This window comes from Solanum tuberosum, unplaced genomic scaffold (genome assembly GCF_000226075.1).
Source record: "Solanum tuberosum cultivar DM 1-3 516 R44 unplaced genomic scaffold, SolTub_3.0 scf00017, whole genome shotgun sequence".
Classification (NCBI taxonomy): Eukaryota; Viridiplantae; Streptophyta; class Magnoliopsida; order Solanales; family Solanaceae; genus Solanum; species Solanum tuberosum.
This window is the reverse complement of record NW_006238943.1, coordinates 1,579,053-1,596,578: the sequence shown is the minus strand read 5'-3', so window position 1 is coordinate 1,596,578 and position 17,526 is coordinate 1,579,053. Positions and strand designations below refer to the sequence as shown.

Genomic DNA, 17,526 nt, shown 5'->3' with positions numbered 1-17,526 from the left:
TTGTTCAGACTCTTCAAATTTGTCGTTAGGTGTGTGTCTGATCCTTCCAAGTAGTGCATTTTTGAACTCTCCGAGGCAACCTTTTTTTGTTGATGAATGTAAGCAACATGGCTTTATATATTGTATTTGGCAATTCTTGTGAATTTCCAATGTGCAAAGATAAGATTCAAATTATACACTTATGCTATCTACAAGCTTTTTAGTATGTAAAATTTGAAAAAAAAAATGTATTCATCTCACTAAAGCAAATAACAATATATATACTAATAAGTAATGAAAGCAATAATATTCAGATGACCAGTTTATTGACCTAGTTTCGGAAAGATGAGACTTTCCGTGTAAACAATACCATCCTTTGCATCATGATCTAGAGGCCATATTTGATTGTTTAATCCAAATGATCCAACAGATATGATCCTATATACGAATCTTGACCTTGTTGTCGAATCTAATTGAAAACAAAGTAACATTTGATAATCTGAAAACGTATATGTCGGTATGACTCTGTAAATTCCGTAGCTTGGTATAGTGAACAATTTCATCCATGAAGAGCCATGCTTGTCTTCCATTACCCATAAATTAAAAAAATTGTCATCTTTATAATAAAGACCAAGCATTCCGGCCAACACTGTTAGGCCCACATCAACTTCAATTTTAACATCATACTCGAACCTAGATAGAGTGAGGTAACACACGATCTCTGGCAATGGTATGTCTCTGTACACCTCGGATGAAATATTAAATGAAACAGCACTCAACTTTGATGAGATACCAAGCCAATGAAATGCTCCATCTACAAATGGCAAAAATTCTCCACCAGAATACATAGAACAATCTGTCCCATCTAATGAAGACGTTTCTTCAATAATTCTCCATGAATTATTTTTCAATGCGAAAATTTCGTTTTTGTTTTGGCCATCTTTAGTCATGACCAACCTAAAGATTTTATAGTCATCACTAATAGAGTCATAACCCAATCCATAAGTAGATCGGAATTCATCATCGTCATCATCATCGTTATTGAATTTGGAATGGGGAAGTACTATAGATTCTCTTGTAGAGGGATTCCATATCAATACTACTGAAGGTTGTTCAACATGAGGTTCAGTCCAAATTCCGATCAGAAACAAGCCATCACAACTACAATAGACCTCAAAACCATCTGATGGATTCGAATTTGAAGGGCAATCAACTACACGGATATCTTTAACAAGTTGAACCAACGATAAAGAATACGAATAGAAGTGAAGACGATTATTATCATCTGCATCGTTAGGGCAGTAGAAAGAAAGTAATTTTTGGGATCTGGCTTGATTTTTGGCATGATTGAGATGTTTCTTCCTAAAATAAGGGTGAGAAATTAATGTATTCCAAAATTTTGAGACGCAATTGAAACGAACAACTGACTTCACAGGTAGCCTGCTCAGAATGTTCACAAGTATTTCCTCCATGAACAAGACAGGTATGCCAAGAAACAAAGAGCAAATTAAGATGGAACAAAAAAGCTTATAATTAAAAAAAACATACATCAACTGATTTTATTTATAACTACTGTATTAGAATCTCCTAGTTGAAACAAAATTTGTTTCTTAATAGGATTGGACTATTTATTTTTTTTTGGTTTTGTAATTGTAAAACGATTTCTTTCAACATTCAATTTTTTTTAAATACAGTAAAACCTTTGTTTGGTAAACATAAGTTAGGGGTCTGAAAAAATGAACTGACCGATAAATCGAACGGAAAAAATGATATTGGGTTATTGGGTTATAAAAAAAAGTTATTGGGTTATTGGTACGGTATCGGTATTTACTATTAGGTTATTGGGTAAACCGATAACCCAATAAGACGGTAATAATTTACTATTTTACCCTTCCTAATTATTAAATATTAATAATTTAATATATAACTAGACACTATAACTATATCAAATTATTAGTACTCTACCTACTTCACACTAGGCCACTTTACTAGTTTTTACTGTTTACTCAAAACCTAAAGATTAAAGTAATGGTTCGCAATTATTGTAGCTATTTGATTTTAGTTTTAGTTTTAGTCTTGTTGGATTATTTGATTTTAGTTTGTAATTGTAATCGTAGGTTGTAGCATTTGCAAGTTTGTAAATGTCCGTAATTTGATTAACATCAAAAATTTCATATTATGTTTTGGCGGTGACATATAATTATAGCCTTCGTGCTATATTTTCTCTTATTGATGCAATTTCTCATTATCTTTCTTGTTTCACTATATCAAATTAAAGCATTTAGAGAAGTGAGAATCAGATAATATTTTACGGACATTTTCTTATTGGGCAGACCAATAACGATCAAAAATCGATAAACCAAATTAGATAATACATAAAATCGAACCGAACCGACCGATTCACACCGTAGCTTCAAATCTTGGAAGAACGAGTTCAATGTGACAAGCGTACAAGCGTATTTATACGTATGAATACAAAAAGTAGATTCTATCTGTACACTTGTACATATCCTAGAATTAGCCAATAAATCAAGTTATCACCTTGTACTTGTCTTGATAAAGATAACAAGAATATAAGGTGAAAAAAAAAGATGTGTGTAAGTTGATCTGACAATAAACAAAAAAGATAACGCAGGGATTAGTAACGGAGGAATTAGTAATGCAGGGATTAGTATTGCAAGATTTATTTTTATCAAGTGTTTGGTTCATTATTTCTCACCTCATCTTGTGTTTGGTTTAAAACTCTATAAAAGTCTTCTTTCCAATTATACCCTTGAATTATTAGGTGATTGGGTCAAGGTAGATAATTGTCGGACAAAATTATTTTTATGGCCTTCTAACTAGCTATGAGAAGAACAATTTTGTTATCATCTTTGCTATTTGTTCACTTGAATTATTTGAGGATAAATAATTGTCATCTTAATAAATTGATCACTCACAAAATGTTATTTTTCAATTTAAAAAAGATAAACCATCTACTATTAAAATCGAAAAGACGGTCAACAATGGTAAAATTGAATAAACTATCTACATTTACACATAAAAATTGTAAGTTGTAGTTTTAATATGTATGTATGTTTTAAATTCTTCAAAATACGAATAATTAGAAAACCACACAAATATATGTATATATATATATACACACATTCAATTAAGATCACAAACGTCATATACAAATAAACAACTCACATTTCAAATTTGTATTGAATTTATTTAGTAACAAACAACTCTCTCTAAATAATTTGTAAGTTAATTTATTTAAATAAATTTACTAGTACAAATATAAATCATAAAATCAAGAAAATAAACAAATTAATTAAAATGATTTGAGGGATATTTTTGTCTTTACATAGGCTTATCACATGGTATTATATCCTATGTATTACTAATACCTCCAAATGGAAGGTATTAGTAATACATCCTATAATACCATGTAGGAGGTATAACTAATCCATGGATTAGTTATACATATGCCCAAATTCCTACCAAACATATAATAAATAATACCCTACCTAATACATAGACTATTTCTTCTAATGCGGTCTACCAAACGACCCCTGAAAATAACAAAGATATATGTGATAACATGTAACACCATATTATGATCAAGTGTCCATTAAATAGCATGAGTATCTCAGTCTTAGCACTTACCATACTAGAAGATGTAGCAGAACTTTGATTATAATTTAATGCAATGTATAACATAAGGTTCATGAACCTGGTTTTATTTTTCACATGTGAATAGAGTAGAAGAAATGGAGAATTTGATCACATCATATTTTAGGTTCCCAAAACAAGAAGAAAAATAAGGTCCGTCCAATTCGTGTCAGAAACTCTCACGTGAAAGTAAAATGAAAAGTTAATTTCATATTCAAAACTCAAAATCAAGTTATTTTAGTTAAAAATAAAAAATATTTATTGCTCCACTGCGATCCTTATTGATAAAGTAAATTGCATCATTTAATGTGTAGAAGGACTATGTCAGTAACAATGCAATCTTGATTTGATAGATATATGTAGGATAAATTGGTACATACCTTTGTCAAATTGACAAATTCAAAATCTTTATGAAATTATTTTGTTTCAGACTTTCAGTATGGTTACTAAATATTCGATTCGATTTTTATTCATTTAATTTCTTGATTTTCAATTGAGGTTCTTTGAACCAAAACAAATCAAAACTTTTTTTATGGGTCAGATTTTGGCCGGTATAAACATATACAGCACATGGATTTTTGTAAAAACTATCGTCGAACACTATTTGTCCTGAAATTCAGAGGGTTCATATTCATTCCATACCATCAGGGCCGTCTTAACCCCTAGGCCACTAAAGTCATCGCTTTGGCCTCATATTTCAAATTTTTTTTGCTTATATATGTTTTTTTTTTTTTTAAATAAAATTATGTGTACTATGAGTGCTATGATTTCTACTAAAAAAATTACATATGACATGAATATAAATATGATTTTCATAAGAAATAATTTGATGAAAATATGGATAACTAAATCACTAAGTCCCTTGAAGAATCTTTAGAGTTGATTACGTTACATATGTAGAGTAGATCAAACTATTTTTTCACTTTAAAATAGATTTGAACCAATTGAAGTATATAAAAATATTTTTGATTTCTTATTTAGTGGTAAAATATTGAGATTACTAGATGATGAAATTTTTTTAAAAATACTGTCTTAACCTTGAACTTTCTTTAACACATACTAGTTATTTTGAATTGCTGGTTTAGATTTATTTTTTGAATTAAAAGTGTTAAAGATAAATAATACAAGTAGAAGATAATGATGTAATGAAAATACTCAATCAAATAAAAATATTTGATTCTTTTCCAAATACACATATTGCTCATAAGATAATGTTAACAGTTCCTGTAACCGTTGCCTCAACCAAATTTTTCTTTGTTCGAAATTAAAATTGATTAAATCTTCTCTAAGATCAACAATGTCTCAAGATAGATTGAATGAATTAGCTATATTTTCATTTGAAAAGAAATTATTAAAACAAATTGATTATAAAACAGTACTTAATGACTTTGCATCTGAAATAGCTAGAAAAGTATATTTTAAATAAAAGTACATATGATGGGAAAAAAAATTAGGGCTCTTCTCTTAAGTTTCGCTTTAGGAACCCAATGTTGTTGAGTCGGCCCTGCATATAATAACGACATTGTCGTGATTAAAATTGTTTTTTATTTTTATTTTTTTGTATTTTAAAGTCCTGAAATGTGAATTCATGATTATAGGATTTCGATGTATATTAGCACAAGAATTTTAATCTACACGTTATGTGAGGAAATAAAAGAGATTAATTGGGTGTATTCTCACAAAATAAGTTATATTTGCATTTTGTTATATTTTTTAAAAAAACATATTCATCTTTTTCATTGGACTTTAGGATCATTTTTTTTTGTTGTTGTACTCTCAGAAATGTCGTATTTTTACTCCTGTTGTGTTAAATCTCTACTTTCCACCTTAATTTTCCTATGTAGCGCCTTTAAATAAAAGAAAAATTACCTAAATATACATCTTATTGTACCATAATCTCTAAAATTTTCTACCATTTAATTTTTTTTTCAAAAATTCCCTATTCATGACTCCCTCTCGATGAAACATCCTTATCCTCCTCTTGGATACATCCCTTCCCTCCCATATGTGTCCAGATGTTTGTTGATGTATTCAGAAGTCTAGTGATGCACCTCTCCTCTCGAATACATCCCTCTCCTATGTATCCGGAAGTCCATATATCCGAAATCCATAACCACTAATGATTTAAAACTCTGAAGTTTTATTATTTATGCATGATGGATATAATTTCATCACTCAAATCTCGTCCAAATTAAAACCCAACTTGTTCCAACAATTTTTATTTATTACATTAATTTTCTAAATTGGGAAATTACAACCACCTAAATCTAAATCAAATAGTACCAAGTTGATCAAAAGTAAAACATTGATGAAATTATAAACCAAAAAAATATAGAATATACTTTTTTTTTCCTCCCTAGGAGCTCCACCCCTTTTGCTCCCTTGGTGACTCGAACTCGCAACCTTCCGGTTGGAAGTGAGGGGTGCTTACCATCCGAGCAACTCCCTCTCATCAAAAAAATAAATAAAAAAACATAAAAAAATATATAAAATAAATAAATAAATAATATATATATATACCAAGTTGATCAAAAGTAGAAATTAATGAGGTCTACTAGAATCACCTAATTTAATTCTCCATGCATGGGGTCCCCCTCCTACCCAGCCCCCACCCCAAAAAAAAAAAATCCATTATAAATAAAAGTGTTATATTGTTTCTTGAATGAATTGGAAAAAAAAAAATATGGAAGGAAAAAAAAAGAAGAAGAGAAATGGAGAGGAAGTATTATATAGAGGTGTACGTATGAGAAATTGGGGAAAATGGGTATCCGAAATTCGCGAGCCTCGTAAAAAATCTCGTATTTGGCTTGGTACGTTTTCTTCGCCTGAAATGGCAGCTCGAGCTCATGATGTAGCCGCTTTATCTATCAAAGGTAATAACATCGTCTTTTGTGTTCTAGTTTATGTGACGTTATTTTTTTAGTATATATAGTCTGTTTAATTCATCCTATGAATGGTATAATATGTTAAGATGAGACAATAATTAAGTTTCAAATTCAAATCGAGATTTTACTTCTGTCACAAGATTGAAATAACATAGATATTATAATTACCTTATTATTAAGGGAAAGTGTTATTTTTAGATTTAACTTGAGGATGATTTTAAATTATGGTCAAAAGTTCATTGATAAATTCAAAAAGAAAAATCTCAAAAGATTTAGACATGTGTTATATATGTAGCGATTTCAAGCTTTGACCGTTGTTATAATGACAAGGAGAAACACACGATAATTTGCTAACAATAAAGATATAAAATTACGAATGGACTAAAATATAACGAATACCAAAATAATATAGTGGAAAATTTGAACTTTCTCTTTACTTATTTATGTATTTTAACATGTCATCCACATTTGACATTCCATATTAAAGTTCGATTCTTTTTAATAAATCAAACACATGAAAATTATCTTTTTATAATGAATAGTCATGAATTTGAACTCGGAATATTTTGAAATGTATGATTATCTTATCTGAAAGCAGGTACTGCTGCAATCCTCAACTTTCCAAAACTTGCAAGTTATCTTCCAAGACCTGCTTCACTAAGCCCTCGCGATATTCAAGCAGCAGCAACAAAAGCAGCTTCTATGAAAAACTTCGATTCTTTATTATCATCGTCTTCTTCTTCTTCCTCTTCATTATCAGTAGCAACGACCAATTTGGGGACAATGTCAGAAGAATTGACCCAAATCATCGAGCTACCACAACTTGAAACTTGTATTGATGACTCGTTTGATCAGCTAAAAAATGAGTTATTATATGTTGATGACTTGAATATGGGTGGATGGTTATATTCCGATAATAATGAAGAAATAATTTCAAGTTGTTTTGAGCCGTTTAATTTATTGTAGAATTACTAAGTGGAGTTAATAAACATATGCAATATCATATAATATAATGTTAATAATTGTTATTATGGTTGTTGTTTGGTGTATCATGTATGTACCGTACGTACATAAATTTTTAGTTTTTTTTTTTTTGCAAATATAACCTTGTATTGTGTGTTGTCGTAAGGATAGACAAGATCTCGTCATTCTTAACAAAATGTAAGGTCTATTAAAAAGAAAAATGATCTCCTATTAGAATTTCTCAAGACGAACATCTTTTGGAGGGAGAGAAAGAACTTAGATGTAATACTTTTTTGAGATCGTGTTTGACTTATGATAAAATTTAAGAAAAACAAGACTTTTTTTTATATAAATACTTGTCAAAAGCTCAAGTTATATGTATTTACCTGTCTAGTTTGAGAAGTTTGTTTGTTTTATATATATATATTTGTAGTTAGATTTGACAAAACCCTTTTAAACATACTGAATATCTGAAATTGTTATGAAAAAAGTAGACTATATTATATTATGTTTGTAGTTAGGTTTGACAAAACCCCTTCAAATATATTAAATATCTGAAATTGTTGCGAAAAAAAGTAAGCATATAAAAAATAAGTAAAATTTAAATAGTCGTGTCCAAATAAAATACTTGTGAACATATTTATGAATATGGGCTTGTCAGACCCATATCAGTACAACTACAACATGACTTAAGGTAGAAGATCCTTGTGATATTTACTTTAATTTCTTTACCCAAATATTTGAATTTATTTTGCAGTTATATAAATATATATATGCGCGCGCAAAAAGATTGAAAAATCAGTTTTTCGATTATTTGCTATCCAATAATAAAAAGAAGAAATACACAAATAATTATATAATTAGCACATAACCGATAAACACTAAGAAATCATAATTAAATTGAAAAAAAAAATTATAGTGCTCGAATTTTTCAAAAGTATCACCTCATGATAGTTAGATCCTCCAAAAATGCATTACTTTTAGATAATTTAAATTTTCAACACATATCCTTAACGACATTTTTGAAAGGTCTGCATAACAAATAGAAAAAGATAAATCAATTTACAATCATTCTTGATTATATGCTTCTTCGAACTTCTGAACCCCTATATATTAATCTCTACAACGATGCTGATGATTTTCACCTATTTCATTTTCAACGTTACTAATAATATATGACGATAAATTCAAATACTTATCTCCCTCTAATTCATTTCTCACATCTCTCCATCTTGCACGACAAAGCACACAACTAATTGATTTTCTTCTGCTATTACTTCTCTTCCATGCCATCAAACACTCTTCATGAATACGGTTTCTACATGTAACACAAGCTGCTATTTTTTCCTCTTCATTCATCTCTTCCAAACACACCGGACACGTCGTCCCGTTTTCGATCTGTCATAAAAAGGTTCGAGATGTGAAATCAGCTTTTCTTAAAGAGATATATTGTCCGTATACATACAAAATATTTTAAGATATATATCGTGGAACAATATTTTTCTATAGCAACTTAATTATTTGTACACCATCTATATAAAATAAATTACATTACCAAGTCACCCAAATTAAGAATATTTATATGTAACCTTTCTTAAAATATGTGATTTGTAATCTTGTGTAAAGCCTAAAGGTGACACGATGATATACAAATTCTTTAAACTTTACGTAGAATTTAAGTTGAAGTCTTCAAATATATATAGTACATAATTAGTTATATATAATCGTCATGGTATAAAAAAACAAAATCAAACTAATCAAAATGATATATAATATATATATACATGCATGTTAGCCTCCACACAAAAAAATTGGATTCTCTTGAAAATAAGTCAGATTACCTATGTGTTACATCAACATGTAATTAAAGATAACTTATTACGTTGGTGCAAAATAAAATATTTATACCAACAGACTATATAACTTAAACCTCCACAAAACAAGATTCATATTATTAAAAATAAGTCAAGCGCTACGTACTCGATACAATCAGTAAAGATAATTTTATGATGTAAAAAAAAGTTATACCAACGATGTATATAACTCAAATTCTATATGTAATAATTCGATATTATTTATTTATATTTAGAAACTATAGACTAACCTTTATTATTATAGGTGAACTCCTCTGCGGTTGTTGAGAAAACAATTGATGAAACATTTCACGTACTTTTGAAGTTGCTAATGCTTCTGTTGAAATTGGTAAATTAAGAAGACGTTGAAGATGACGTGGCCGTAGACGCCGTCGATAGAGACACGTGTCATCAATCGATACGCCCAATACCCTAAATAATTAAGCAATAAATAATACGTATCAACAACAACAACAAATTTAGTGTGACCGCATTTATAAGATATACCCTAATAAATAATTCCACGTGTCATTAATCGATACGCCCAATACCTTAAATAATTAAGCACAAATAACATGTATAGGTATTAATCCTCTCTAAAAAAATTTCTTAATTATCGATATATATTCATGTTTAATTAACATATTATAAGAGATGGTGCGTTTCATTTTCATCTTAGTAATTATTGCCGGTTATTATCTTTTTAGGTTACTTGATATAGTTAAAATTCAATTTTTGAATTTTCATAAAAAAAAATTGGAAAATTTACCTAATGAGCACAAATAATATGTGTTTGCATGGGGTGGTACGATCAGGGCAACTGCATGAAGGGGTGGTGGAGATAGTCACAGTGTAGACGTTACACGTGGCACCTAACACGTAAAAAGTCGCATCGCGACAGTGGAGGAGGAGGAGGTGGTGGCTGAGCGCTCGAAATATTCGGTCCGCGAGGGGTTGAGTTGGCGTTAAACGACGATGACGATGGTGGTGGTGATGATGGTTGGAAGAACTAGAGGGAAGGGATTCCATAATTTTTGGAAATTAGGATAAGGAAATTATGATGACATATTGTTAATTATTATTATATATATATGTATATGTATAGATAGAAAAAGAATGGAGGAGATACTTTGTAGAGTATGAAGGGATACGTGAGGGATAATTTAAGGTTTAACTAACATCAAATTAAAGGATACCTTTTAACTTGGTTTTTTCTTTGTATAATTAAAAAACAATACTAATTAGGTTAATTTAACCTTAAGGCACGTTATATGGAAGTCCAAAATTTGATTAATGGTCCCGTGGATAGAGTTGCTCCTTCCTTAATGAGAGATTTTAGGTTTGAGTCTTAGGTGTGAAAAAATTCTTGATAAAGAGCGGTTTTTTTTTTCAAATGGAGTTCTACGCAAAGCGATAATTGTGTGCTCCAATGTGACAAAAACAAAAGAAAGAAACAAATCCAAAATTTGACACAAAAAACATTTCTTTGTACCTAATTTCTTGTTAATTATATAAGGGAGGGATAAAGTCAAGTAGGATTTAGGGGGCTCATACTAAACTTTCTTGGTGGAAAATACATTATATATATTTATATATTGTAGATGTTAAATCTCTGTTGACTTTCGTGAGTTTATTTCTTTGTATTTTGGATTATCTTGATGAAAATTTGACTCCACAATACACTCGTTTATTTCTTACACCCCTTATGGAGGATTTTCAAGACGGATATCATATTCCTCTAATGTTTATTACTCGAGCCAAGGATTTTTCAAAAATAGGATCTCTACCTTCTCAATATAAGGCCTTCTATGCTCTTCACACCCCACATAGGATTAGACTAGATTTGTTGTTGTGGTTGTTAGCTTTATTTCATATTTCCCCTAATTGTCTTCTGAATTACTTGCAAATCATATCGTGTCGAATCGTCATGATTCAAAGCTATAAACCAAAAAGAGAACAACAATACAAGTGGATATGACTTCGTGATATAATCCAACTAGCTGCATTAGAATTTAGATGGAATAAAATTGTCATTCAGAGGTACCATTTTATTCAGAACACAAGTATTAACAAGAGAAATAATACAATTATTACACTTCATCAACCAATGGATGCATAACACGTCACACAACGTTATCACTAATCAATAGTTGATCAACACATTCTCGTCTCAACTTATCATTTAACTATGGTAAAATTAACGTAGTTTGGTGTAAACATCAAGTGTGTGTAAACATTTACCATCTCGACCACCATAGCTGCTGTATGGAGGAACTCCTTCCAATGGTGAAGCTCAAAGATGATCTTCATAGCAGTAGAAGATACTCTCCCAGAAGCTTTAGTTAACTTGGTACAATAATGAAAGCAACATAGCCACTAAAGTTTTATTTATATTGCGTGGAATATCAAGATTAATACTTTCAGTCTAAAGCGGAAACTTTAAGGTATTGATCAGCAAAAGGATATCTAACGAGGAAGTGGCGAGACACTGAGCTTTATGCTGAATATGGTATGCGCAACGCCATCCTCTGACACAGCCAAGGGCTTTGTTGATCAGAATCAATGAACCCATGCATGATAAATTGTTCTGCTTCTTCATCCATCAATTCTCTGGCCCAGGTGACACGTTTTGACGGGCAGCTACCCGGTCCATGACACCTGAATAGTTTCAACAACAAGATAACTGCCTCAGAGATGATAGCTTAATGTTGGCTTCTTTTATAAATCGACTTACACACTTCTTATCGAGATTTGTCCCTAGAGAGGATTTAAGACAGATTGAAATTTCTTCCTTAATCTAAAGTAAGCAGTATATGAGTAAAATGTTCTGTGAAATAGAAGTTAATATGATCATTTGAATCTTGTTGTAAATTAAGGGATTTCAGAAGACTAACCGGTACTCATAGAAGCAAGCAGTTCTCTCATTTTCTGCTTTACCCCAGTTGTTCCAACCGACATGCTTAATACAGTGATCCATATAACAATAGGCAAAAACCACCCTCCCAAAAGGCCCCCATGGGCGTCCAAGATGTGTATATGAGGTTGCTCCGCTGCCAGTGATCACACATCTGCATAGTCCCAGGAAAAATGTTTCAAAAGAATGACAAACTTTAACATGAAAAATGGAAATTGCAGAGAAAAAGTCTCTAAATATTAATCTGACATTGAATTCTTTAGTGAACCAGACACCAGTGTGAGGTACAAGTACAACCTCAATGTTCTGCAGCTGAGGTAAGCTCAATATCAGGCCTATCAACCAAGATGAAACTCTATATTAAAAGTTTTCTATTGATCTTTCACGATACAGCTGATTGAAAGATGGGTTTAATTTAGACTGATCACTCGCCAAGTGAAACTTCAACAGGCTTGAGGATGTGGCGTCATCATAACCTAAAGTGAGTTTTTAATGGGAGAATTACCAAGAATATTTACATTGAATGAACAATGGACAGAGATCTTAATGATGCTTTGACACAAGCACGAGTGATAAAATAAAGTTATATTTTCTATAACACCCCATACGGCCATACCTATAGCTACGATTTATCTAATTGAGGCATGGTGGAAAAGGGTAAACCTCTCTTAAACAGCAAGTCAACACAGTAATAAGATACATTTTGACTGAGAACACAGAACAGAAGAGCACTCCAGGTCAAACATCATCAAGACACAAAGCTCTTTCACCCTACACAAGAACAGAATTTTCCTCGACAGATAAGACAGAAAAATGTGTCAACCCTTCAAGTTCCGGGAAACATCACAGAAAACTCCCTTCTAATCGAAGTATGATTTTCAGAAGTTATGCTTGCAACATCCTTTATCCGGAAAAAGAAGTTATGTTTGCAACACCTAAAATTTTATTCCACACCTCAAGTGTTAAAGCTATAAAAGCTTTGCCACTAAGGGTAAAATGAAAAGCTCACGTTAAATAGTTCTCAAATTTAAAAAGTTGTCATTCTTTCTGGATCAAATTTAAAAAGAAATGCTGCCACATAAACTGGATAGAGGGAGTTGTAGTTATACCTTTTTCTTGGGGACAGGTTGTACCGAATGACAGTACCTAACTAAGGTTACTAAGTAGTTCTGGACTTGTGTATGAGTAGCTTCTTACTTCAAATCAAGGAAGTTAATTGCTCAACTTATTTTGAAAAGAAAGGCAATATACAAGAAAATATATTGTTCTGCACCTGTTGTAGATTAGTTAAAGAACCAAACATAGTTTCTGAAACTAATGCTCATCTTGCAAATGCTTATAAAGCTAAAACCAATCTACTAGATCAACTAACTAAAGCCCTTCGAGACATCTATGAAATAGTTTTATCTCCTTTTTAGAGAAGTCAACTCCAGTCCCTTTGTTGAAAAAAAAAGTTCAGCCCCTTTACAGAGTCAAGGAAATGAAAAGCTGAAGCACCGCATGAGATGCTATACATTATCCTCAGATAGCGGAACTAGGTATTGCATTTCCAAGATCGGGGGTGCAAGAATCATTTCTGAGGTGAAAAGGGAATAAAAGACGCTAACAATTGTGATGTTCATCAAGATGAGATTAAGAGCACTTCTTTAGATTCAATCATATTGACAACGTCACAACACACATGTGAGCGCACGCGTGTGCACACACACACACACCTATACATATGCATGTTTATGTTTGCATCGTCCTGTTTGGATACGCAACTTGATTTTGAAAACAGTATTTAGTAAAAAAAGCAATTACATCTTAGAAGTATCTGTTTCTTATTATTTCAAATGTAAATTGGTTTCGACTTTCGAGAAGAACTTATTCAACCTTTTATATAATCTGTTGAGGCATCCAAATGAGGTATCCCAGGATTTATGCATTCAGCCAGTTACTTTGTGCATCTCTTCCCATTATCAATTAAATCAATGTGACAGGAATGTCCATAGACAAACTAAGTACTATTACTATAGGCTACTAGCATAGAAAAATCTGAAACAAGGTGGGATTTATAAATATGAAATCAAATGGAAGATCACCTTGAAATAATGTAATGAAACCAACAAGAAATCAAACAAGCATATCTTTTACAGAAAGTTCATGTATAACGTTCTTTTTCTCAAGGGTTTAGACAGATACAAACAACAACAACAACATACCTAGTATAAATTAAAATTTTGGACCACATCTCGATTTGAGCGTGTCATCTTGCACATGGGAAGTTTAGGCGAGATAGTAAGACCATCAGATCAGAGAAAGGGCAATGTATCCATGAATTAGGAATTAAAACCAATATCCCATAAATTAGGTAATTCAATCGGCCAGAACTGGATTAATGTCAAGCTATTAAAGTTTCTTAACAGAGCCGAGATTTTTAGATGTCAAGAAATTTATTATAGCCTATCCAATTTAATGAAAGCCTCGGATCTGCACAAATTTTACCAAGACGCCAAGAAATTTCTTATAGCCTATCAGTATAATGGTAACTTCGAATCTGCACAAAATTTACCAAAAGGGCAAAGAAAATATTGGTGACAAACATAAGAACCAGCCTGACAACAAAAATAAAGTGGTTGATTTTCTAAATAATTGGAGCTTTGAATGATAACCAAATCCAACTACTTACAAACCTCAGAAACACATAGCCGGTTGTCTCTTGAGAAGATTTCCTGCTTTGTGCAGTAATGAATCCTGCCGATTTGCAGTGTATGTGACAATGCTCTAAGAGAGCAGTGCTATTACCAAAAATAAAATCTACACTTCCTTCGATATAGCAATCTTTCAAATATTGCTTCCCGTAGTGCAAATACAGCGTATCCTGCAAAAATTAATTTATTTTCTTTAAAAGAACAGTTAAAACCCTCAAGGTAGACAATCATAGACACAACAAAAAGAGAGAGTATGTTAAGCAACAATATTCAAATGTGCTATACACATCTAGAAGGGAGACAAAAATTGGGGAATTAATTAAGGCAGTTGGAACTTTTGGAGCATGGAAGGAAAATTGAACGGAATTCAGAAATGATCCAAAAACATATGAAATCACTCTTGGGGGGAAATCAGAGCACATATATAAGCTACAAAGTTTCTTCTTTGACATGGAGTCCTTGACACTCACCGGAACTAGGAACTGACTAACAAGTTGGTTTCGCCACAAGGTATATCCTGCTACTATAGACATGAAGTTCGAAAGTTCTGGTAAATTGTAAAATTTGACAGAGCATAAAAAATTTTAGTATTGCACCTGCCAACCAAGAAATCTGCAATTATAAAATGCACAACGATCAGCTGTAACTCTGATTGCCACTGCCTGTCCTGATCCCTATTGCAGAAGACCAAAAAGAAAGGAAGCAAGATGAATCTACATGCACCATTTGCAAAGAGCAAAAAGGAAAAAAAATATACAGAGTACCTCAGGAGCAGAGTTTTCAAAGGTGATGTTCTCAGCAATAAAATCCTCTCCTTCCACTATTGTACTCCCACACCCAAATGTACCAGTACCAATTAACCTTGCAGCCTAATTATCAGATAAAATGAACATAAAGAACTTAATTACACAATGGTACACATATGGAGGAAAGATGACGTTGAAGAGGGTTTGAATGCTTCATCTAAAATCTTAAACCGTTAAAAATTAAACTTTGTACTTAATTATGTTTTACACCGTCTATCACCCTATTTAACGGCCAATTCTTCTGTTTCATTTAAAGCTACAACTTTATACTTACTTATGTCTTCAACACGTCCATCACGTGTATAACATGCCCAGTTGGAATAACTCATTTCATCTAAAAGCTCAAATTAAAAAGATAGCCACTTCTCTTTATTTTTTGATAACCGTGGTGTCCGGACCGTACTATTTTGTCTTTGTTGGATTCGAACCTGACACCTCATGATATTCAACCCGCTTCATTGACCACTAGACCACACCCTTGGGCGCCAGCCGCCAAGATAGATACTTATTTAACCTAGTTATGTCTAACATATCCGAGAGTTAAATTGTTCTATTCAACCAAAAGCTAAAACAGTTAAAGATTGACACTTTTATGAATTTCATTATGCATTTTAACATGACCCTGTATGCTATTAAAATTGATACTTCTACTACCTTAATTATGCCCTTTTTTGTTTCCCACTGTCCGGTACAATCAATTGATGCCCGGTTAAATCCGGATTTGTGCCATGAAGTCTAGCACTCCCTAACAAAGTGACTCCATAGCCGAGGCTCCAACCTCATACTTCTAGCTATTAATGAAGGAGTACTTACCACTTCACTACTCCCCTACAACCCCTGTTGGTTTCATTATGTACTCACTAGTCACTACATCTATCACATGTATTCCACCAAAAATGCCACAAAAAAAACATTTTTTTATGACGGTGAGACTTGAACCCAAACAATAAAGAATAAATCCTCTTCTCTAAAATTTTAACACATAAAAAGAAGCTAAAAAGGAAAAAAGATATACCTGATGGTGATCAATTTTAGTGGCAGTATTATTCCAGGTGAGAACAGTAGCTTCAGGACTAACCCCAGCAAGTGTAATGTAATTTTTCGTTTTCGGAACATAAATTGGCTGCTTATAAACACCAGCCGCTACACGAATCACAGTGCGACACTTATTTGATAGTGGAACAGCGTCTATGGCTTCTTGCACTGTCCGGTAATCACCAGTTCCGTCCTGTGACACTGTTACCGACACCCTCGATGACATTTTCGCTAGACTTCCCGGTAAAAATTCGCCTCGCCGGCGAGAATATTTTGTTTGCGGCGGTGTAAGAGCGGTGATGGTGACGATTCCAATCGGGTCGCGGCAGAGATGATTTTTTTTTTTTTTTTGAAAAAGGAAACCAGAGAATCTTATATAGTGTCACAATTTTCGAGGTGAATTTTATCTTTTAGAGAAATGAAAAAATAATTATATAGTAATATATTTGATTAAAAAGTAGTAATTAGAAAATTAGTAATCACCATTAATTCTAACCATGTTTGGAGAATTAAATAGTACTCTTATACTTTTCAATTTCATACTTGATTAAATAATATGGACTAGACAAATATGTTTAATTGTATATTACATTCCGTTACAAAATAATAATATTACTAATCAATTTCTAGATTAGTTTCCAAATAGACTTTGAGGTAGTAGATAAGTATTTGTATAATCTTTCTTTTATATTCTTTATCGTTACATAATACTATGGAAAAATCACCCCATATACACATTTA

The 17,526-nt window shown here is 31.9% G+C and overlaps 4 protein-coding genes across 4 annotated transcripts; 1 reads left to right on the top strand and 3 right to left on the bottom strand.

Moving 5' to 3' along the window:
• Positions 1 to 302: 302 nt before the first annotated feature.
• LOC102585873 (F-box/kelch-repeat protein At3g23880-like) lies at positions 303 to 1,454 on the bottom strand. Its single transcript, XM_006340358.2, has one exon. It carries the CDS (start codon positions 1,449 to 1,451, stop codon positions 303 to 305), a length of 1,149 nt encoding a protein of 382 aa, XP_006340420.1. The 5' UTR covers positions 1,452 to 1,454.
• A 4,865-nt stretch (positions 1,455 to 6,319) lies between these two features.
• LOC102585538 (ethylene-responsive transcription factor TINY-like) lies at positions 6,320 to 7,513 on the top strand. Its single transcript, XM_006340357.2, has 2 exons — positions 6,320 to 6,509; positions 7,120 to 7,513. Exons 1-2 carry the CDS (start codon positions 6,320 to 6,322, stop codon positions 7,485 to 7,487), a joined length of 558 nt encoding a protein of 185 aa, XP_006340419.2. The 3' UTR covers positions 7,488 to 7,513.
• A 1,022-nt stretch (positions 7,514 to 8,535) lies between these two features.
• LOC102585200 (mitogen-activated protein kinase kinase kinase 1) lies at positions 8,536 to 10,376 on the bottom strand. Its single transcript, XM_015303489.1, has 3 exons — positions 10,107 to 10,376; positions 9,589 to 9,769; positions 8,536 to 8,882 (listed from the first exon to the last, which is right to left on the bottom strand). Exons 1-3 carry the CDS (start codon positions 10,364 to 10,366, stop codon positions 8,598 to 8,600), a joined length of 726 nt encoding a protein of 241 aa, XP_015158975.1. The 5' UTR covers positions 10,367 to 10,376; the 3' UTR covers positions 8,536 to 8,597.
• A 972-nt stretch (positions 10,377 to 11,348) lies between these two features.
• Positions 11,349 to 17,134, bottom strand: LOC102584217 (pectinesterase 31). Its single transcript, XM_006340196.2, has 6 exons — positions 16,766 to 17,134; positions 15,709 to 15,813; positions 15,541 to 15,618; positions 14,927 to 15,114; positions 12,232 to 12,405; positions 11,349 to 11,995 (listed from the first exon to the last, which is right to left on the bottom strand). Exons 1-6 carry the CDS (start codon positions 17,009 to 17,011, stop codon positions 11,833 to 11,835), a joined length of 954 nt encoding a protein of 317 aa, XP_006340258.1. The 5' UTR covers positions 17,012 to 17,134; the 3' UTR covers positions 11,349 to 11,832.
• Between the last annotated feature and the right edge of the window lie 392 nt (positions 17,135 to 17,526).